The sequence below is a fragment of the Dryas octopetala genome, chromosome 5, assembly GCF_963921425.1.
Source record: "Dryas octopetala chromosome 5, drDryOcto1.1, whole genome shotgun sequence".
Classification (NCBI taxonomy): domain Eukaryota; kingdom Viridiplantae; phylum Streptophyta; class Magnoliopsida; order Rosales; family Rosaceae; genus Dryas; species Dryas octopetala.
Window position 1 is genome coordinate 4,844,442 of NC_141370.1, and position 24,476 is coordinate 4,868,917.

At 35.5% G+C, this 24,476-nt stretch overlaps 1 protein-coding gene and 1 pseudogene across 1 annotated transcript; one reads left to right on the plus strand and one right to left on the minus strand.

Moving 5' to 3' along the window:
• Positions 1-13,568: 13,568 nt before the first annotated feature.
• LOC147283692 (topoisomerase I damage affected-like protein) lies at positions 13,569-14,638 on the plus strand. Its single transcript, XM_086245153.1, has one exon. The coding sequence runs from the start codon at positions 13,592-13,594 to the stop codon at positions 14,489-14,491; it is 900 nt and encodes a 299-aa protein (XP_086101279.1). The 5' UTR covers positions 13,569-13,591; the 3' UTR covers positions 14,492-14,638.
• Positions 14,639-21,776: 7,138 nt separating this feature from the next.
• On the minus strand, positions 21,777-24,212 carry LOC147283693 (uncharacterized; annotated as a pseudogene).
• Positions 24,213-24,476: the final 264 nt, after the last annotated feature.

Genomic DNA, 24,476 nt, shown 5'->3' on the forward strand with positions numbered 1-24,476 from the left:
GGTGATACTTTTAGGGTCCATTTGGTATCATTTCCTAAAATTAAAATTCAAAAATTGAAATACAATCCAAAAATATGAATTTTATTTTGAGTTTTTGGAAAAATTTGATAACCATTTGGTAGTAAATTTGAAATTGAATTTTAAAAACATCTGTATAAGACAATCTTGCCATTTTCACTCAAGCATTTTATCAAACACCATCTAGACATTTGAACCAACCATCTCCCTTAATCTTTGATGAAAATTTCTGCTAATCCATGTCAGTGAAAAAAATTAAGAAATTTTATTACGCCCTAATCGCTTCAAGCTCGATACGCATCCCCAATCTTCATGCTCTGCATCTTCAACCTTCATGCTCTGCATCCTAACCTTCAAGCTTTGCATCCCAACCTTCAAGCTCATCAAAACTAAAGAGGATGAAGGTCTGAGCGACTCCAAAAGCATGATATCAGACCATAAACCAGCCTTGCAAAGACTCTTCTGAAATCTGAAACTTCCTCTCTCTCTCTCTCTCTCTCTCTCTTCCCCCTCCCCTTTCTCTCTCTTTGTCTGTCGATGGTAGTGTGGGTTTGTGGAGGGAGATGAAGTAGAGTTGGTGGTGAGGCAAAGAAGATGTGCGACAGAAAAAAAAAAAAAAAAAAAAAAAACTTTGAAAAACAATGTTTAATCATTTTTAGAAGAGGGGTTGTTTTTGAATTTTTTTAGATATTCATTTTAAAAAATAGTCTACCAAACACATTTTTAAAATTTAAAAACAATTTTATGTTTTTAAATAAAGAAAACTGTTTTTAAATAGAGTACCGAACATACCCTTACTTTTGTTAATTTTTCAATTAAAGAGAGAGAGGACATAAAAGAAGATTGATTGAACAGCTAACTGAATTACATGAGGAGATTTAATTTGAGTGCAGGGGAAGTACATGGTGGCCTTAATTGTATGTGTCCTGTTCAAATTAAAAACGTCAGCATAATTGGAAACATTGATTTTGTATATTTCTATACACATACTTGATAGTTATTCCCCCTGTACTTCATGAAGAACCTCTTGTTGCTGTTTTCCGAGTTTCCACCTTCCTGGGCATCATGCAACCAAGCAGCACACCCCAACTCGACTGCTATATCGTAACACCTAAGTCTGTTTCGTTCGATTATCCTTATGACTGCCCCATGATATCTCATCAGATTCTAGTAGGAATTTTTTTTGCTCTATCCTAAAGTCTTTTCTCAAGTGTTTGTAGAAGTTTCCGTATGCTCCCTCCCTCTCGCACACTCTCTCGCTCACTCTTTCTCCCATTCTCACTCTCTCGCTCAAATGCCAACAAGATAAGCTATCCACATGTAGACTACCTTCCACAAAACCTAATTCCAGATAAAGTTATGTTCAATCCACCAGCAAGTTCATATAATAAGTGCATAAAATCCACAAGTTCATATAATAATATTATTCATGTGAACATGTTATTTATACAAGAGTTATCCTTCAGCCACAAGGAATAGCTAAGCAACTAGACAAGTAATCCTAATAAGACAAGTGCAAGTAACAAGAGTCCTAAGTTGAAGAGGCAATGAGTTTCTTTCTGTCTTGGCTAGTTTTGGTGTGTGTTTATTGTGTTCTAACAATCGATGGAACAAGTTAGGTCTCGTTGCACTCGAAACTTGATACTAATTGAAGAAGAAGAGTTGAAGGTAGTGGTTGGACATGTGAAAAAGCTAGGTCTAAAAACCACAAAATTCTTTTTTGTTGGTCGTTTGTTAAGGAGATTAATAAAGGGCCTTTTTGGTTGGTCTTGACAGAGGTACTAAACTGGGCCAAGGTTGACAAATGACTAGATAATAGAAAGCATGTTTTGAATTTAAATTTAACAATTTAAACCTTAACACACAGATCTTGCAGCTGTATCCACCTGTAGGCACAACGGTCTAAAATCTTTTTATTCACAATTGGCCGAATTTTGGCCAACTCCATCTCTAAGGGCAATCTAGTGCTAAGCTCCACATGCTGATCCAATTGCAATTGCAACAAGCAAATGATTAATTTAATAAATATACGCAGTAGCTTAAACATAGAGATCTCTCTCTTTCTCATTATCGTGAAGAAAAGTAAATTACCTTTTCTATGCAGCGTACTATATCCAAGACATGGAAAAAAAAAATGAGAGTTGCTGATACAGGTCTGCTTCCGTGTACTACCAAAGGGTACAAACATTTAGTTGGACGACGACGATGGAGAGAGCCCGGTCAGAGTCCAATTCTCTTCCTCTCCTAAATTTCGAATCCTCTGTAGCCTTCGGATCGCCGGTGACCGCCGTGGCAGAGAGCTCTCAGATGTTCAAGGGACCTCGCACGCGCTGACGCCTTGACCCCTTGGCTCCGCCGCAGCCTCCCGCCCATATGTCCTTACTTTTGTTGCTTTTGTTTTTATGAGACGTTTCTCTCTCTCTCTAAGAGCAACTCCAACAAGGACTGCTAAATTTTAGCTATATTTGTTGTAAAATAGTTGAAAAGTTATTTTAGCTAACCAGTTTTAAAATTTTACTCCAACAATGTTCTCTATTTTAGCTTATTTTAAAAGATTTTATTATTTTTTAAAATATAAAAAAATCACAAAGATCTAAAAAATAATGTTCACAACAAAATAATGTCAGTTTTTAATATAAAGTTGAGATTTAGCTAATAATTATTTTCTCTCTCCTTCTAGCTAGATTTGAGTAACCAAAAAGTAAAAGCTAAAATACCTAAGTGAATAGAAAAGTTGTTGGAGTGAGTTTTTTTTTTTAAATCTAGCTAAAATAGCTAAGGATGAAAGTTTAGCTAAACTGTTAGAGATGCTCTAAGTTGTAGAATTTAGATGATATAATGAAAGTGGGGCTGGCAGGAATTTCATTTAGAATTCAGGAGTTGCGCTATCCAAATTTTTAAACCCAACCCAACCGATCTAATTTGGTACATTTTTTTAATTTAAATTTTATGTTTCAGCTAGAATTGTCACTTGGTTTGGTTTTTACCGAATTGACCAGCTACCGACCCAAATTTTTTAGTTTGGTAAATCAATTGCAAGTATCTGAAAATCGAAAATTCAAAACCGAAAAAAGTTGGTAAACCGACCGATTACTGAAGGAAACCAAATTGATTATTACGTAAAAAACCAAAACACTTATCAAAATTTAGTTATATATATGCTTATAGAATATTATTATGTTAGTAAAACCATATATACTAAACTACTAATATTAGAAACAATTATAAGAAAATATAAATGTATAATGTTATTGTATAAATAATATCAAAAGTGTAGATTAAGATATAAAGCCATTCTTATCTCGGTTTCAGGGCCTTGTCGTCGAGACTCATCTATTTGAATGCCTCGTAGTACATGACTTCAGTGTTATTTCCACCGTCGATCATGACTCGGTGGACTCAGAAATTTCCAATCTGTAGGGTGACGACTAAAGTGTCCTTATGTGGGCACTTGAGCTTTTCCAGGTCCTTTATGCTGAATTCGATGCGACTTGGGCATAGGGATGACAAAATTCCCCACCCCCGATTAAGCGGGTATGGTAATACCACCCTCATTCCCTCCCCGCCATGTATACCCGTTTAATAAAAATATTATATTATATAATTATATTTTAATTTATTATCTTAATTTTTGTTACATGTCTTTAAAATTTAATAGTGTTTTCTTTATGATTTAGTGTTATTGAAATATAATATGATAAATTTTAATGTATTTCATCTATTATATTATATATTTATGTTGGTTTGGTATGTTATTAATAAAAAAATAATTTTTAAAAAATTAATAGGGGCCCCGAATACCCAACGGGGACTCGATTACCCGGCGGGGCGGGTATGGTATTGGCAAACTCGCCCCGTTGCCATCCCTACTTGGGCAGAAGCCGAACTAATGTTGTTCACCCTTCGTATTTTCTCAAGCCGACGTCCCGAGTTGTGCCTTTGAGTAGACACTTTTTATGGTGGCGTTGCTCTCCATTGTATGGAGTGGATCTCATGGAGGATAAGATCATGTTGGGTGGTGTTGGTTTCTTCGACCATTTTTGTCTTCAGAGGCTTTGCGCCTCCAGCTTGGTATTAGGTCAGTTGACCCTTCTTCATCATTGTCGCAATTCGCTCCCGCAGACTCCGGCACTCGTCGAGGTTGTGCCCGAAGTCATTGTGCAATGCGCAGTGCTTGGTCTTGTCTCGCTTCTCGGATGAGCTCCTCAGTGGGGGTCGTTCTCGAAATATGTCGTGATTCTTGTTCTTATGGTATATTTTCAAGATGTTGTAAGTGAGGTTAAGGTCAGAAAGCTTATCTTCATCCCTTTGTAACTTGGAAGTCCTTCTTGGAACTACTAGGCCGACCTCTTGAAGCCTTTGAAGCGGGTTGTACGTTATTGATCTGGCATTGTTCGACAGTGGCCTTGGGCTCAAGAACGTGCTCTTGGGTTATTGTTGAAACCCTTCAACGACTTGCTGCATCCTCCTCGAGGCGGATGTGTGGCTCAGCCCTAGAAATGCATTCCTTCATGTAGTGGGGTGGGTACATGATTATCTCATCATGCAGCTTGGAGCCTGGCAGGAGCTCCTCTCAGAATGCGGTGGTCACCCTGGGACATTCATCGAGAGCCTACATTTCCACCACGAAGCGGGAGAGGTAGTCTGTATGCTTCTCGTTCTTCGTCTGCTTGGTATTGAACAAAGAGGTAATGTTCTTCTTGAGCTTTTGGTTACAGACGTACTGCGAGATGAACACCTCGCTGAGTTCGGTGAAGCCTTTAATGGTCTTCGGCCTCAGCTGTTGGAACCAGGTTATAGTCAATCTAATCAAACTTGAAGGGAAGAGTTTGCATTGGAGGGCATCGTTCTCCACTTCCAAGACCAGCTACTGTTGGAAGTGATAGATGTGGTCGAGGGGGTCTCCTGTCCCATCGAATAGTTGGAACTTTGGAGGTTGGAACTTCTCTGGCCTCGGGGCAGCTACGATGTCGTAGGTGAACTGGGATTTGCAAATTCCTCGAGTGGCTTTGACAACGAGCTGAGCCGGGGTCAGAGTTCGATAGTTGGAGAGGAGTTTGTGTAGGTCCTCCACATCACGAGCCTTCTTGTGAGATTGGGGGCCTTCCCAATCCTCCTCACCGATCACAAACTCGTCATCTGAGTGGCGGGAGTTATCTAAACTTCCTCCTACCAGCTTTCTCTTACCGTTTGCGTCGTTGTTTGCCGGTCGCTCTTGTCAAGTTGCAGCTAACGCTTTACTAGCCATGCAAGTGGCTTCCTTCACATTGTTGCACATCGTTCGAAGGAGTGCCATCATTTCTGCTTAGCTCTGGGGTGTGATCACAGCTTCGTCACCTTCGTTCATGGTTTCTTTTGCTCTTCTTTCTCATAGACGGTGCCAATTGTTGATGCTAAAAGTCTCCAAACAGATAATTAATCAACCAATGAAATAAAAAGGAGAAATCTGACCTTTGGAGTGACGAATGGCAATGAACTTCTCGCTATAACTTAATCTTGATCACCCAAAAATTTGGGGGGGGGGGGGGGGAGGGGGGGTTGTACCTGCAATGACACTCCGATGTCTAAATGAGAATTTGCTCAAATAGTTGCTTTTTCAGTAGGACTGAATTGCGTACCCTTGTTTGCTACATGTCGAGGTATTTATAGGATCACTTCACCTTGATCCTCGAGGTACCACGATCCCCACTCTCCCATTATCCAGTTTTTCCATGCATGTCGTTGGTGGGAGAGCTGGGTGGAGATCATGGGTTTATGGGAATACGTTCACACATTCTATCCTTAACTGATGGAAATTAATCAGCACATGTAATTATTCTATTCGGGCCTTAAACTCTTAATTCATACTAATGGCTCAAATTGGGGATCCATTCCTTATGAAGCCCGTTTCCTGGCCCAATATAAATCCAAAAAGACCCAAAGGAATTGGGCGCCACACACCCCAAATATTAAAACAAATTGTACCAAAAACCCTTCACCAAATAGGCACCTACACAAAAAACATATGATACAATATGAACAAAATTTGGTACCAAACAAATTGACAGAAAAAAAAAACCCAAAAAAAAGTTTGAAAAACGCTTTCTTCATAACCCACACAAAAAATCTCAAAACCCAACTTCAAATTTCTTCCATGAGCATCTCAGTTGGTACAAATGAACATAAAACTCACAAAATTTCTCTCAAATCGAATACACCAAAAAAAGAAATGGAACCTTAAATCCCAAAATTCACACACTGTCATATGAAAACCTAAAAGGATTAATAAAAAATAAACAAATAAAGTTCATTGATGAAAAAACATACTTGATTCACCATGGATCTTTTAGTTTTCTCCCTCTCCATCGCGACTCCACCAAACGAAGTAGTTGTTGGTACAAAATAAAAATGAGGATTAGAAGTTGTTCCAGTAGATAAAATCCACGATTTGAAACCCAAATCAAATACATAGAGAGGGAATTTCGGGAGAAAAAAACGTAGTTGAGGAAAATTTGGATAATCTATACAGAAAGTGAAGATAAAGCTCCGTTTTTCCAGTTAGTGGCATGGACGTAAAAATATGAAAACATTTTGGGGATATAAAATCTGACGTGGACACTATATTATAAGTCTGGACCTCAATCAAACACAAAAAAACATTATGGTATCAGTCTAAGGGAGGAGAGAAAATATGACCGGCCTGTGAAGCTCTCTAACATTTTTCTTAAAAAAGAAAAAAATTAGGATGGGCCCATCTAGCCCTCTATGAAGCATGATGGTACTAAAATCATTGCTCATTAGAAGTTGAAAATATAATCATCTACACCTCCCAAAAATTAGAATAAACTAATTATAATACTAAAATCATCAAATTTTAATTTGGGTCCATTATACCACTAATATTATTAGCTTAAAGGAAAACCAGCCCAAAATATTGAATTGCATGCCAAAATTGCCATTGATGCATCTGCCTCTACGAGAAATGCACATGTCTCTGCGAAAGATGCATCTGTACCAAAAAACAAATACTCAAAAACTAAATATTTGTACTTAATATGTATGTAAAAAAGAAACTTTTTTTTAATTATCAACAATTGGTGTCTTTGAGGTTTAAACTCAAGACCTAACTTATTAAACCTCAAGGTTCAGTTCAGTCGATTTTTCGGTTAGGAATGACCACCTCTACACCTATACGATTATAAAGTCAGAAAGATGATTTGGTGTTACAGACTTTAAAAAAACAAAAAAGGAATTGCCTGAAATGCCATTTTTCTTATATACTTTGTAATAAAACATTATAGGGTGCTCCTATTTAGATCCAATTTTTTAATTTCTATCCCTAACCCACTCTTCATACCCAACTAAAAATTAAAAATTACAAAAATTTATTAGTATACCCAACAAGTTTTTCCAAATTACGCTTACTAAAACCCAACACCACACACAACCTATTTTACTTTCTATACCCAACTCCATTTCCACCACCACCAAAGCATGGGATCTGACTGCACCACCACCAAGATTCAACACCACACCCAATCAAATCTTTTTTTTTTTTTTGGTATGACACCCAATCAAATCTTAAATTTAGGGTTTTTAATGTAAATTATTTGTTATATAATTTATTTTTGGGCTGGAATAGTTTGAATCATAACCATTTAATGTCAAATTTGAACAAAATGGAGAGGGTTTTGAAAAAAAAAAATCAGGTTTTATTCGGCTTTGGTTCACCAAACATCTATGAGGATGTTCAATATTGCACTACCGAACATGTGTAGGGAGGTTCAGTGCAACGGCGCCAAACATTTTTATTTTTAAATTTTATGGAACTGTTCTGTACTTGACTACCAAACACATTGCTTAGTGTTTGGTGGGTTATTTCCGAACGACTGAAGACCAGTGCCGAACATGTCGTGATCTTAGATTTTAAAAACAAGCACTTTTTAATGTAAAAGCTTGAAAGAATGATGAAAATAGCTCATTTGAAGGCTGTCAAGCCACGATTTGAGAATTCATCAATCAATGTTACACTTGTTTGCATCGGTATGGAGAGTGTTGTAGTGGGGTTAAGGTTTTGTTGAAGAGTTGAGTGGAGAGGGTGAGTAGATATAGGTTTTAAGTTAATATTATTTTTAATTTAATGTTATATCCTTAAAAGTTAAAAGTCAATTTACATTATTATAGAATTATAAATTAAAGTGTTGATATATATATATATATATATATAAAAGTAATGCTATTTGTACACATTTATCTGACCACATTAGCTATCACAAAATGTGCCATACCATGTCAATTAATAAAAGGTGCCGCTATTCGGACTCAACTTTTTTATCTGTAGCTCCAACTTACACCTTCCTTTAATTTAAAAAGTTTAAAAACATATTAGTACACCCAACATTTTTCTCAAAAATACCCTTACTAAAACACAACAAACAAACTTAACATATTCTTGCTCTTTATACCCAACAACACACCCAACATCATCACCACCACCTAACACCAATGCCAATACCTCACCACCCACCACCCAACACCACCACCCATTGCCCTTTACATCAAAAAATTTATTTTTGAACTGCAATAGTTTGAATCCTAGTTTAATGTTGAACTTGAACATATAGGGGAGAGTTTTGAAATTTTTTTTTTCGGATTTTGTTCAGCACTGGTTAACCGAACAAGTATAAGGATGTTCGGCGACACACAACCGAACGGGTAGAAGAATGTTCAGTTGGCAACCACCAAACACTTTTTTTCTAAATTTTTTAGAGGTGTTTGGTAGTCTTTGGCCGAATGGAAAAAACTATGTTTGGTGCTTTATTGCTGAACGACTCATAACATATTCGTCTCTAGCGCGCCGAACATGTTGCGATTTTAGTTTTTGAAAATAAACACTTAGTCTATTAAAACTCAAAAGAATTATGAAAATAGTTTATTTAAAGACTCCCAAACCATAATTTAACCATCTATTCTTCAATATTAAATTGATTCGCATCAATATGAAGAGTGTTATAGTGTATTTAGAGTTTTGATAGAGAGTTGAGTGACGAATTGACGATATGAGTGGAGAATTGATGTTGGGTATTGAGAAATGTTGGATATAGGTTCAAGTTAATTTAATTTTTTAAGTCCTTGAAGGTCAATTTACATCATGGTAGAATCAAAAATTATATTTTTATTAAAGTGTTGGGGATAGAAATAAAAAAGAGGTCCAAATAGCGGCACCCATTAATAAAATGGGTTGACACATATATATTTTTTATTTGGGGAGGGGGGATCGAACTTGAGTGCATTGTGGGGAATTATACGGCCCTTCCAACTGGACTACCTAACAACTGCAACTGGATTGACATATATTTTAAGTTTTAATTATCTGCATATCACTTATGCCATTAATTACATGGCATCACCAAAAATTATATTTTCTAGGACAAAACCATAAAATAAAATAATGAGGTAAAAAAGGAAAAAAAAAAAAAACAACAACAAATGGCAAGTAAAGGTATGAAAGGCAATTAATTGTCGAATCCCAATATTACATTATTACTGATTTTGTTGTTAAAAAATAGGGTTTAAAAAAAAAAAAAAAAAAAAACGCAGATCTAGACCCTAGTATACCACCCGGCCTGGTTGCAAAAAACCAGTTCCAAGCCAATCCTGGCGCAGGGATGAGGCGCTCTCTCTCTCTCTCTCTCTCTCTCTCTCTCTCTCTCTCTTATGCTTCCCTCTGTCTCTTTCCCTTTCTCCTCTCTTTACCTTTCTCACTCTTCTCTCCTTTGTCTCTCACCCTTTCTTCGATTTGCTATAAATGCTGGCCAGTGTGGAGGTCGACAAGCTTACCGGCGACAGCGGCGTCGCATAGTGGGGTCGAGGTCGGCGTTGCACGATGTGGCTGGGTTGGTGTGGCTGTGTTGGTATGGCTGGGTTGAGAAGCCAGAGAGATAAAAGGGAGAGAAGAAAATGCTAGTGTTTGGCAAAAGAAGAAGTTGATTAATTGTTATGGTTTAGCAGTGACAATCATTGTTATTATGAAATAGTATCTATTTAAATTTTAAAAATATTTTATTAATTGTTGTACAGTGATAATTTGCTTAGTGTTTTTATAAAAAAATTTTATGGAAAAAATTATAACGTAAACTTTATTTGTAGAAAGTGTAGACTTTATTTATACTAGCCTCTCGACACGCGCTCTCGCACGTGTCAATTGACTCTTTTTATTGTGCATATGTTGAATTTGTTTGTCTATGGTTTGGATAGATTCTATGTTTTTGTGGGTGCCCGGCTTGCTGGTGTAAAATTTAATACTATATTTGACAAATAAAATGAGAAAGATAATGAAGACTAAAGAAAAAGGCTTGCAAGAACCAAGATTCAGTGATTTTATGATAGAATGCAAAATATTGTAAAAATCATTTAGACATATTTAGAGGTTGCTATATATAACTCTAAAATTTGGAATAAATGTGACAGCCAAGAAAAAGATGAGTGAATGCATAAGCAAATGAAAAAAAAAAAAAAAAAAGATCAGTCAGCTATACACATTACAAATATGTGTTGATATGGATTTGCATATTAGACTTGATTCATATGGTATGCAAAATTTGTATATTAGGCTAGCCTCACCACGCTTCCATGTGTGCTAAAAGCTCTTACCTATTACGCATGTTGTTACATATATTTATTTATTACAGATAGAGGTCTTTTCTATTGTGCATATATTGTTTTTAGTGCCTCTATCTGTTTTATTGAACCACTTACTATACGGAAATTCTATGATAACTGCAGGCATTGGAAGCCTTGAAAGTATTGACTGTTAGATTAGCTCTAATTGATCTAACGGAATAGAAAAAAAAAATAATGGCTAACTGAATGCAAAGGGAATGATGTGAACCATTGAATTTTTTTTTTTTTTTTGGCCAGTATTGAATTTTCCTTAAAGCTGGGAAAATGTCAAAATTGGTTAGAGCATATGTATGTCACAATTGGTTAGAGCATATTTATGGTTAACATAGGTTCACTCTGATCTTCTTGGTCCTGTTCTTTCTCTCCTTCAACTGCTTCCTTGACTTCTCCACCTTGGTATCAAGCCCATTCTGCCATATAAAAAACACTTTAGTGGTATAACATTGGAAATATAAAACTTTCAAAACAGAAACAAAGAGTGAAATATTCAGAAACACATACAACTACCATAAAAGTATATGTTGTGCCAAAATTTGTTACATTAGACACATATCTAAGTATATTAAAAAGAAAAATCTTCCCCAATCAGCCGCCCACCAGACAAATTTTTTAATTCACCCTTTGAAAAGTGTATCATTCAACATACACCCATAACTAAACTTATCAGAAAATGATGGTGAGTGTGTGTGTGTGTGCATGCGTGTGATTATATTAAAGATATTGATCTTGACTAATAAAAGTACAATTATCCATCAATAAGGTTTCTGAAAAGATAACATCCAAGTGGCAATAAGTATACAACAATGGCATGGAATATTAAAAATTAAACATTGTTGATTTAGTATATCTACAGCCTGCTTTTTGGCACTTCCTTTAAAATAAGGAATTCTATAATTGCAAGAAGATTTAGAGCGAAAGTTCTCTTTTCTAAAAAACTAAAAGTTCTCTTCATTCATCTTAAAACTCCATTTTTAATATTCTTCATCTCTATATGTGTGATCAGAGAGATTCAGAAGAACAATGCTACCACAAAGTTCACAGAATTTACTACAACAATATCATAAATGTCCTGGACTTTATTTTATACCAAAATATCCAAATGGTCTCTTATTTATTTTCAATATGAACCATAGAATAAAATATCACATTTTATAGTTTGAAATAAATTGTAGTTTATTAGTTCTACTACTTGCTCACTGTAAATTCCAATGAGTATTACAAACACACGCAACTATATGATCACAAAATTAGAGTATGGAAGCAAGATCACAAATTATGATTATCAGCTTGGATCTAAAAAATAATTAAATAAATAAAATTAAAATCATATACTATATACCTTGTGGAGAAAATTTCCACTACTACTGTGCAGCTTATCAACTTCATAGATTGTAGCATAAAGTGTCCCATGTAGCCAATTCCACTAACAATGATCAACCAAAACAAACAAAACCCACTTCTCATCAAATCCCAATTCCACTAAAAACTCAAAAACGAATCAAAAAATGACACAAAACCAACCAGAAATCGATCAGATCAGGCATAAAAAAACCCAATAAGTGTAGTTTATAGGTGAAAACAACAAATAATTAACAAACTTAATTTGACTTGTTAGTTTTCTCTGGACTTACCATGATAAACCCGTATTTGGGCTCATACTTATTTGCATTCTCAACAGTCGTAAATCAATCCAAAGCCAGTAGATTTACCACCATCAAAGTGTGTCCGGAACTTGAAAACAAAGATTGAATTAGGGTCCTTAACCTCGTAAATTTTTGAAAGCTTCTCCTTCAGCTCTGCCTTCACACATTAAACAGCCCAATATAATCTTCAGATTAACCCCAAAGTCGCCATTGCCCAAAGCAAATCACTACCGTTAATAGTCTTCCACTTCTCTCTCTGGCACTTTATCACTCGCCCTACACACAATTCAATTCCCCAAACAAAAAACAAAATGCAATTTCATTTTCAAAAAAGCTAAAACCCAAACAAACACTAATAAATGACAGAGAAGACGGTGTCGTACTCGCTGGTGAACTCAGAGACGCATTCCTGCAATCTACTTGGCTTCCTTAGCGATCTTACCATTCGCCGGAAGCACCTTCTTCATGATGCGGCTGATGTTCGCGATCGGAAGACACAGGTCCTGTTCTTGAAAGTTCGAGCACGGGCTCTGGTTGCCGCCGGAACTCGTTGGACGTTTCGCCATCGAAACTGATCTAGTCCACCAACAACAACAACAACAACAAACACCACAGTTACAATCACAAACGAAACGAAACCCATCAGAACTTTATGGCTTCTATCACATCCTGACACCGAAAACCCCATGAAAGAGGGAGAGAGGAAGAAGAGAGAGAAATAGAGCGAAAGAGTGTGGATTTATAGGTGGTGGTTTTAATTTCGGAGCGAGAGTTTGCATCTGAGGAATCCCAGTTTGCAAGCAGATTTCAAAATGAAGGAGTGAATGACTTGGTTTTCAAGAGCAGGAGAGTGAACAGAAGCAAAAGACTGGAGAGACAGTTGCCTCCTGAGTCGTAGTCGTGGTTTACTATTCAACGTGGTTTTGTTTTGTTTTTTTGTTTTTTAAATGAATAGGTATTTACAATTGTGTCCTTTAAAAATGTATTTATGTTGTTCTAGTATTTTTCATAAACAATGGGTCTTTTGGGCATTTTTTGAAAATTTCACCTAGTAGAAGTGTTGGTTATATATATATATATATAGATATATAGATAAAGTTGACTTATTTAAAATTTTAATTTTTTAGGTGAGTTTTTTTTAATAAAGGGCTCTAAAATGAATTTTTTACTAATTTACTGTAGAAAATATCCGGTTTATTGAAGATAAGAAGAGTCATAATTGGAAGGAAAGACTAGAGAGAGTGAGAGAGAAAAAAGGTGAGGAAAAGATGCTCCCACTCAAGCTGGTACGCTCTCTGGTCTTTGGAGAAACCATCAACAACAACCCTCTTTCCCAAAATCACAATATTGACCATGAAGACGATGATGATGATGACGATGATGGTAATAATGTCAATGATATCGATGCCCATCACAAACAAACAGGAGGAAGCAATCATAAAACAACCAAATCAAGAACCCCATTTCTCCTATTCCTCCCAACCAAAGAGCTTGTCACAGACACATACAGACTCGCCACCATAGCCAGAGACATGGGCATGGATTTGCATCCAACCCCATCTCTCTCCCACATCATTCTCTCATACCCACCACCCCCATCACCATCATCATCCTCTCCATCTTCAACATCCCCATCATCATATTCATGGTCATCATCGTCACTATCATCAACATCTTTACCCCAAGACACAGTTCCCCTCCCTTTCCCTTCTCTCTCCACAGCCTCTCTTTCCCATCTTCGCGCCTTTGTCAAGCTCTCCAAAGGCCTATTCAAGCTGGTGTTTGTGCGCTCCAATTACAAAACCCTCGAGCCAAGTAGTGTTGGCAATGAAAGCAATTGGAATTGCTGCTCAATGTCGCTCTTTTCGCGGCTTTCGGGCAATCGAATCGACACAATGGAAGGCTTTTCTCGCGCTTTGGCAGGGCTGGGGTGGACCCTTTTCAAGACTAAGGAAAACCCATCAACTGACTCTGGGGATAGGCGAGTTTGTGGTGGAAAATCGGTGTATCTCTTCAGGAAGGTCGATACAAATAGGGTTCGGGCTTGCTCTGCTGGGGAGTGTAGGATTCGGGAGCTGAGGTTGCCTCCATTGGATTTTAGGAATGCCCCTTTGAGGATTTTGCAGTACATTCTTCTTATGACTGATGATATCTTCTATCTTGCCTAAATGGGTATGATTTTCACTTGACTTCTTTGTTCTAATTTTTTGTTTTTCTTTGGGTGGTCGCTGGTGATCAATTGCCTTACATTTTGTATAGAATTCTGTTCTAAGATCTTGCCAGTGAATCAAATATCTTTAATGTGCAATTTTTTGTTTGCCAATTTATGTTAATGGTTGCCTTAAACTCGATTTTTGTTTTTCTTCTGTTTTTCTTTTCCCATTTTACATTCTTTTCAGATCCTGACCTTCACAATAAGGCCTGCTCTCTTTTTCGGTTGCCTTCTTAATTTCTCTTTTAGGTATTTGAGAAAGGATGTATAGAAATGGGGAAAATTTCCAATGCTTGCTATGAAAAATATAACAACTAAAAGATGCCATAAATGCTATTAGGAACGGAAAACTTATCTGTATGCTTGTTTGTTTAACATGGTGAGAATTTTAATTTCATCCATTGTTGTATTTTTGCAACTCCAAAGCAGTTTCAAATGAATGTTAGTTGTGACCGCTGCAAGAGGGAGGATTAAGGCTTGTGTTTTATATTTTATTGTTTTGAATTACATAGAAAATAGATATAGATATAGATTATTGAAATCTTAATGCAGTAAATGAAATGTTGCAACCTGATGTGTTTCAAAGCAAGCAGAAAAAGAAGGATATTTTCTCCAAACATCTTCCATGTCAACTCCAACATATGATATCCTTAAGTTTTACATGTAAAATATATATCTATTTATTTATATATAAATATATATGTATATCAAATTGAAGTGAGGTTTGAGTCAGCACATGTTAACCATGTGCAAGAAAAGAAAAGAATACATGGAAAAGTGTATAGTTCAATTAGCCCAATATTTTAGTCCTGTTACATTTGAAGCTTTTAAATTAGGAAAAGGGTTTTGTTATGATTTATGAACCTCATTTTGGCATTGCATTTTTGAACTGCGAGTATCGAGCAATTTAGCTACTAAGACTTACTTGAGATCAAAACTGTGAAAGCCATTTGGTCACTGTTACTAAATTGGTCTGTGATAGGCTAAGCTTCCAAACTCCATATCTGGTGTTTGCAAGTGCAGATTGGTATTCTTCCATTTGGGAACTCCCAATTACGGACACAGTCTAGGTACAATTTCCAGAGACAATGAACTCTTGCTTTGATCTATACCTCTCCCATATTGTCATTTGTTAAATCGTTGGTATCTTCCACTGTCCTTCCTCATCATGCAGTTTAGTTTACTGCAACTAAGTTAGCTTGAATGAAGTGAAGACTATATCAGTAATTGGGATTGTTCATTGCTATGATGTCTCCTTTAGAGATGTGGAATAGAATGGAGTTTGTTTTAGGTCAGGCTGCCAGTCCCGCTATTATGTATATTGGTTCTGTTGCAGCATGTTCCCAATTAAAGATTCTGCAATACGGTCGCCAATTTCCTTTTCTATTTCGTGTAATATGATTTGCGTTTCCTGAATTTTCTTCTTTATGTATGCATGTTTTAGGTGGCATATCTCATTCTAAGGTTCTGTTTTTCTGTCTTCCCATTGATTTAGGAAAGATAATTTTCTTTGCAATTATAATATGTGAATACAAGGTTTGTCAATCCCTTGGATATGAAGAGAGATGATAGAGAGGACAGAGAATAGCAAGCGTTTGTCTTTTTCTTTTCCCTGGGATTTGAAATATCTATTTCTAGTACAATGAACTACAAACATGTATATTTATTAATTTTTTTCTTTTTTAAGAATTGACTTCTCCTTTGTTTTTGTTTTGTTTTGTTTTTTTTTTTTTTTTTTCTGTATTCTTTGTTGTCTTCACATTCTATGGACTTCGATCATAGGGCTGATTACTTTTTACGTTGTTTTGGCTCTAGACTTATTTTGGGTTACATTCAGATGAGATGGAACTCATGACATATTCTAATTCTAACTTTATCCGTCACCGGCCAACAAACTTGCAGGGCTTGCTTTGTATTTATAAACATTATATGGTGCATGGACAAAAGAAAAAAAAAATGATGAAAGTAGGGAAATTTAGACTAGCTCTTTTTTGTTTTCAATAATGATTTTTATCCTATTTTTTAGTGTTAAAAATACAGTATTCGAGCTCTTTCAAGTAGTGTTAAAATCTCTGTCGAATAGTGCTTGAGGGGATTCAAGCACTACTCAAGAATAAGAATTGCAATTCTTCTCCCCAAACCCGCTTCCTGCAGGGCCTTGCCCCAAATGGGGCAGATTTGCGGTAGAAAAATCGGGGATGGAGAAAAGTTTATTCCCTAATATGGGTTTTGGTTCGGGGATGGGGAATGAGGTCCTCGCCTCTTCACTGTCCCCATCGCTGCCCATGTTCCTGTCCCGTTTAATATTTTATTATATATTATAAATTTACATAATTTTGTGTATTCTAATTATGATTTTACTTTGAGATATTATATATATAAGATATATTTATACATTATAAATTATATAAATATTAAAAAAAAGTAAAATACACTATGCAACATGCATGTCACTATTATACATACGAAAATTATTGCATGAGAACTCGGGTTGTGAGGACTTGGTTTGGACCTATATACTATATGGCGATACATGATAGTCATCTTTTACCAGAATGTCCTTTATGGCAATGCATGGTGCACATCCTATACATACATGAAGATGTTCTCTTGTAGTACGGGCATTATGTATCGCTGTATAGAGACATTCTGATATAGGATGAGTATCATATATCGATGTATAGTATCTGGGTCCGAATTAGATCATCACAACTTGGGTGCTAATGGGAGGATGACTCATTATACATATATACTATACATGTTTACTTTTATTCTTTTGTTATTTTAATAGTATGCATGTATTATATACGTTTACTTATTATACTTATACTATATATTCACGTAGTATATAATAGTTTCGAGATTTTAATTTCACTTAATTATTATTATATTTTAATATACATGAGGAACCCATTCCCCGCGAAGAATCCGATTACCCGATGGGGATGGCGAATTCTCGACAGAGAATGGGGCGAGGATTAGGGGTGGACACAATTTGGTTAACTAAACCGATAACCAAACCGGTAGATTCGAAATGGTGGTTTTGCTAATCGTAACCGAACCAAAAAAGGTTGTAATTGATAGGTTCGATTATCAGTTTTAACGGGTCTCATAAATTTTTTAAAAAATATATATATGTAAAAGGCCAAATTTTAAAAGTTTTTGTCATTTTGAGGCCCAAAGTAAGTTAAGAATGGATTTTGACAAAAATTAGGTATGATCTAAATAAAGTCCCAAAATGATTTAACATAAATATATCCTAATTTAACACAAATATATGTAAGTGCTATTAAGGGTTAAAAACAATAATTGACAAATATATGTAACTTAACTAAATTGGTTCAGTTAGGTTCGTTTTTCAGTTACATTTGCTTACCCTTAGTGAGGATGGGGACGGGGATGAGGATGGGGATGGGGATGGGTTTTTTTGGCGAGAATCATGAAGAGTGAAAACATGGTCCCACCATGCGTTGTTGCCATCCCTACTCAAGAGTAGCTCAAGTAGTGCTCGAATGTGCTTTAAAATGGGCACAATGTTGCACATTTTTTTGGCTTGGAGTGGGACTATTCATACCTTCTTTTTTTCACTGTAAGCAACATTTTAGTCCATTAAAAGACAAACTAATAAGAAAAAAAAAACAACAAAAATTTGAAAACTTTAAGGTTTGCTTAGGGTTAGTCTTAGAGCCTTGTCATAGAGGCCTTCCAAATGAAACATTAGTGGTAGGTTAGAGAGATTAGAAACAACCATGGCCAAAAAAAAAAAGAGAGATTAGAAACAACCACCATCTTTAACCCATGTGTCTTAAGTTAATTATGGGTTGAGTTTGTCAGTCCCACTTCCAAGTCTCGAATTGCTCATTAGTCAATTCTTCCACAGTGTGAACATTGGGTTGTGGTCGGTTCAGTTAGCAAAGAGGTCATACTGGGATCGACAACACTTGGATTTACTAAAGCCCAACTTAGTATTTTTGTGGCTTGTAAAATAACCGCGGTGAAAATTATCAACTGTGAAGTAATTAAGTAGCTAAATATTTGATAAATTGTGTTTTTAAAAATATTCTCAATATAAAAAGCAGTGTTTAGTAAATTTCAGTGTTGAAGTGCTCTGATCGGCCAATTTGGTACAATGATTAAAATGAACATGATAGTGAAATTGTTTTATTTTACTATTTATTTGGTAAAGAAAGTACTTTCACATGTATTTATATATTTTTTTCTCTAAATTTTTCATCTTAACCTAATAATCTCACTTAAGAATGTTTTGATAGCATTTGTTTGTGTGTGCTATAAAAGAATTTGATAGAATGTTTAGAAATGGTATTATACATGGTGATGCTAATTTTCTTATAATATTTTAGGAATGCTATAATAAATAGGATAGTTCATGAAAAAAAAAAAAAGGGATAGCATGTCTAAACGTTTTCATTGTACACTTCAACTATTTGATTATCATATTCCTAAATGTTATGAATTTATAAAGTAAATGAAAATTAAGTCCATTTTACACCTTTTTTTAATGTTAAATCAATCTTTTTTTTGTTTTTTGTTTTAATAGAGAAACCCATGCAAGATGCCCAGCCCTTGGATATCCCTTAGACAAAGATGAGCGAGCTTAGGCCTTCCACTATGGTAAACCCATTTTTTGTGACCCAAAACCCATTTTGGGTCACAAATAGTGCTGTGACCCAATTCTCACTGCAATGGTGCTGTGACCCATTTTAGGTCACAGTGTTTTATACATATTTAAAATATGACTAATATTAATTAAGTGATGTTTAATTTATAATTTAAAATTTAAAGTATAATAAAAATTATTCTATTGGTTTTATTTTAATGAGATCTTTAAAATAAGGTCAATATTAAATATATTTAAAATAAGAAAATAAAAATTTGTGCAAATTTGGTAAACAAAGGTTGTAGTTTGTGATGAAAACTATGAGTGTTGTATGATATATATATATATGGACCCATTTGATAATATAGCTGTTGGAGGGTTTGGGGAATTTTTTTAAAAAATTTTGAAATTTTTTGGAAATTTTTCGGTTACTATTTCTATTTTAAATGATTTATTAATTATTTGTTTAAAAAAAAAAGGCTTGGGCGATCTGGACCGTTGATTACCAACGGTCCATTAATCTAGGCCTTTGATTTCTAACTTAATCTGGACCGTTAGTGACCAGCCAGCAAAGCCATGCGTCACCAACACAGGCGCGGCCCACGAGAAAAGCAAACCCAGTTGATAATTCAAAGTTCAGCCGACAGGAAAAGCAGGCGGGGCCCACCAGCTTTTCAGCTGGTTTTCCCTCTCTCTCTTCACGTGGGTGGGCTTTTGTTGGTTTTGGCTCACACTGAGACTCGGATTTGGGTTACACTTTGGGTTACTCCCTCTTTTGGGTCACATTTTCTGGCCCATAGTGCTAGGGTGTGACCCATTTGTGACCCAAAATGGGTTTTGGGTCACATTTTCAGGTGGCATAGTGGAAGGCCTTAGACGGAAAGTTACTCTCCCACCTAAAGTTTGTAATGTTAAATTCATAAAGAAGCATGTGTTATAACTGGGAGTTGCTGTATCTACAGTGTTGAGCGCTCGACATATTTTTTTTATTTGTGTGTATTGGATAAATTGCCACTGTTAAATAGTAATAAGCATCATTAGTGTTCTATTGGTCAAAAAAAAAAAAGCATCATTAGTGTTCCATAATGGCAAAAAATAACAACCATTATTACTACTGAAATTAGGGTGGATGCAACTCAATAAGCTTGAATTTTGTTTTTTATATTGGTTTATTACTTTCTAACATGTTTATATATTAAAAAAACATAAAGTATATATTAAGTATCATTTTATGGTTGCTATTGTCGAACAATGAATATATAATGTAAAACACAAAAAAGTATATAAAAATAAAAAAGTAAAACCGTCAGCATTACTCCTCAAAAATAAAAAAGTGAACTGATCTATCACTATGTTTTTCAAGTGGGCTGATCTAGCAGAGCTTTTTTGTTTTTGGGCTTATTTATAAAAAAATCCCATTTTAGATTATGCTACAAATAAATCAACATCATAAAGAGATAAAGAGAATATAAAAAATAGAAGGGCAAATTACACGCAGGTATCTCAACTAACCATCATATTTCACTTGAGTACTCCAATAAAAAAAAGTTACTCGGAGGTACTTCAATTACTGATTTTGCACACCCAGGTATCTCCGTCAACTTTTCCGTTTAAAAGGCGTTAATTGCCTACGTGGATGTGGCTTGGGCCACGCGGGACGCAAACCTGGCACTGACGTGGCGACCCCAAATTGGTTCCCGCCCAAATTAGCCCAGTCAGCATGTTCCCTCAAAAAACTGAGCTGCCACGTCACTTAAAATAATAATAAAATAATAAAACGTTTAAAAATTAAACAAAACAATTCAACCTGAGTTTTAAAAATCAAATAACATATAAACTTTGTTGAAATTTGTGTACAAGTGAACATATTACCCGATAGTCAACAGCAAAAGGGTTTGTTGCCAGCCTTAAAGGACATATTACTCAATAGTCAACAAAAATTTTGTGTTAGACACTTGTACACAAATTTCAACAAAGTTTATAGGTTTTTGAGCTTATTTATTAAAAAATCCCATTTTATATTATGCTACAAATAAATAAAGAGATAAAAGAGAATATAAGAAATAGAAAGCCCCAAATCAATTAGATGAGAAGCCAGAGAGAGAGGATTCAGACCCATACATGGATTGTAGAGGCACCTGTGATAAATGTAGTCATGTTGTTCCTGAACAAAATAGTACAATTTGCTATAAATGCAAGAAATGGAACATTTGTCATGCATACAAAATCCTTCTCATGAGACTCCGAAGGATTGGCTTTGTGAAAATTGTTCGACATCTCTCAGAAGTTATGGGACAGGTCAAACTAGTAGGCAAACTCAAATGCTTTCATTGAAAAATGCCAAGAAGGACAAGCTACAGACTCATGAAACCAAACGGAGAAAAAAATCATGGATGCAGGGACGAATCCAGGATTCCAAAGTAGGATGGGCTAAGCTTAGCTTATAAAAAAACTCGACGATATGAGTAAATTTTATTTAAAAAAAAAAAGAGATACACCAAATAAGGAGGACATAATGAGTCTATTACCTCTCAAAATGCACATCTATACATAGATAAAATTTACATAAAAATAAAAGACAACAAAAGAATAATTACACATGCAATGCAAATACAATATATGACTACTTAAGTTGTGCCCTACGTTTCTTCACTGAGTAAAAATCATTAATTATTGATTCATTACTGATACTGTTAGCAAATTCTCTTTCAATGTGGATCATCAGACAATCAGCAAGAAACTTATCCTCCATCTTGTTTCGAAGTCGGTTCTTAATAAACTTCATAGATGAAAATGCTCGTTCAGTCGTTGAAGTAGAAACAGGAAGAGTCAACACCAAACAAATCAGTCTATGAATCAAGTGATAGTCTCTTGACAACCCAGCTTCAACTAATCGTTGACATAATTGAGAAATTGAATCAATATTTGAGAAATCCGGACGACGATCCATATCACACTTATAAAACCCCAATTGTAGCTTCAAAGCATACAACTCAGATGTAGTGAAGTCTTCAGGATAAAATTTCTCTGCAAGATTACATATATCATCAACTTTAAATGAGTTGAAAGCATTACGAGGATCCAATGCTGAGCTAAGAGTAAGGAGTTCCACAGTTTGCTCTGAAAACCTACTATCCAACTCCATCAACTGAAAATCTATTAGAGCATTAAAAATATCAACACGATAATAATGTCTAATTGTAATAGAATCTTTTTGTTGACAAGATCGACCTGTACCAGTCTTATAACGATCATCCATATCAGGCACTTCAATATCATGTTGTTCACAAAATGATACGACACTACTGATCAAATTATCCCAACCATCTTCTCTCAACTCTTGAAGTTGCAATTTTGTGCTTGAAACAAAATTCAAAGCACTTATAATGTCTTGAGATTTTCTCTGGAATGCTTGACAAAGAAAATCAGTGAATCCCATCACTTTATTCAACAAAAGTAAGCTAAACACAAATTCAAAAGATGTAATAGCAATATAAAGACTCTCAGCTTCTCCACGAAATTGTTGACTTGGTCCATTATCACTGATATCCTGAAGAAGTGTTTTTGTTGCACCAAATAACTCAATTAAACTTCGAATAGAACTAAAATGAGAACCCCAACGAGTAGTCCCAGGTCGTTGCTAACTACAAGTTTGATTAGCCCCTGTACCTGTTCCAAGCTTTCCGGCCTCCAACAAGTCTTCAACTTCAGTTTTTCGAGTTAATTTTAACTCAGATTGTCGCTTAGCAGAAGCACAAACAAAATTCACAACATTAGTCAACATTGAAAAAAATCTCCAAATAACCTTCACATCTTTAGCTGCACCATTTAAAGCCAATTGCAAACGATGAGCAAAACAATGTACATAATATGCATATGGACAATCTTGGAGAAATAATGCTTGTAATCCATTCCATGCACCACGCATATTGCTAGCACCATCATATCCTTGACCACGCATATTTTCCACTTGAAGATTATATTTAGCAAGTACATTGGATATCCCATTTTTAAGAGTTAGAGCAGTAGTATCAGGAACGCTCACAATATCAAAAAACCGTTCTTGAATAAACCCATGACAATCAACAAATCTTAAAATAATAGCCATTTGTTCCTTACCAGATTCATCAAGTGCTTCATCAACGAGAATACAAAACTTTCTATCCCCAACTTCCTCAAGAATCTTATTCCTCACTTTAGTAGCAAAAATGTGCAATATCTCCTTCTGTATATCAGATGCAATATATTTGGCATTTCCAGGAGCATTATCTAAAACAACATTATCGATTTCAACATTACATCTTGCAAAAGCCTTAACCAATTCAATGAAATTTCCCCGATTGGTTGAGTCACTGGATTCATCATTACCTCTAAAAGCCAATCCCTGACTTGCTAACACCCTAACACTCTCTATTGTGGTGTTTAGCCGCAACCGATTCTGTTTTACTTCTTCTGATGATTGTGCATTCATGACTGTGTCAATATGTCGAGATGGGTTTCCTAAGCCACGCCAGTCTTGCATAGCACGATGATGTGCTAAACCAACACTGTGAGCAAGGAAGTTACATTTTTGTCCACCAATCCTCTTCCAATTTATAAACCCATCAACAATAAATGCCTTGTGTAACTTTTCACTATCAAAAAGAAAGCATGGAAAACAAAATGCTCTATCCTTAGTAACCGAATATTCAAGCCAAGGAAATTGTGTGAACCAAACATATTGAAATCGACGAGATTGTACTCCATCCAAGTGGCTTGGATACTCCCCTAATTTGGGTTGACATGGTCCAAGAAGCATATATGCTCTTCGAATATTGTCACGTTCATTAACCGGATACTCACATATTTGACGACGTAATCCCGGATCACGTTCAAGAGAATTAGTATCTACTTCTTGATCATAGACGACTCTTGGAGACTCAACTCCTTGAGAAGCTATTGCAGACTCAACTCTTTGAGAAGAGCCACAAGACACCCCACTTGATGATTCATCATTCTTTTTTTTAAAGAAATGAAACATATTCTTTAATCTCTTTGGATTTCGATCATGTTCCGACATTATAAAATATAACCTATAAGTTATATATAGATATAATGAGCATAAAATAACAAGGCAATTGGCAAAGAATAAATGCAGTGACTAATATTCTATATTTCTATGGCTAAGAGAACAGTCCAAGATTTCAATCATCACAAAAATAATTCATTGATATTAGATTTATAGAGACAAGAAATTTACCTCAGCAAAGCACTACACCTCAATAGCTAGAACAAGTGAAGCACTCCACTAGATGACCAACAAAGCAAATCCTACATACAATAA

Bases quoted from the DNA above. Each gene is read 5' to 3' on its own strand.
- LOC147283692 (XM_086245153.1), top strand. From the start codon at position 13,592: ATGCTCCCACTCAAGCTGGTACGCTCTCTGGTCTTTGGAGAAACCATC.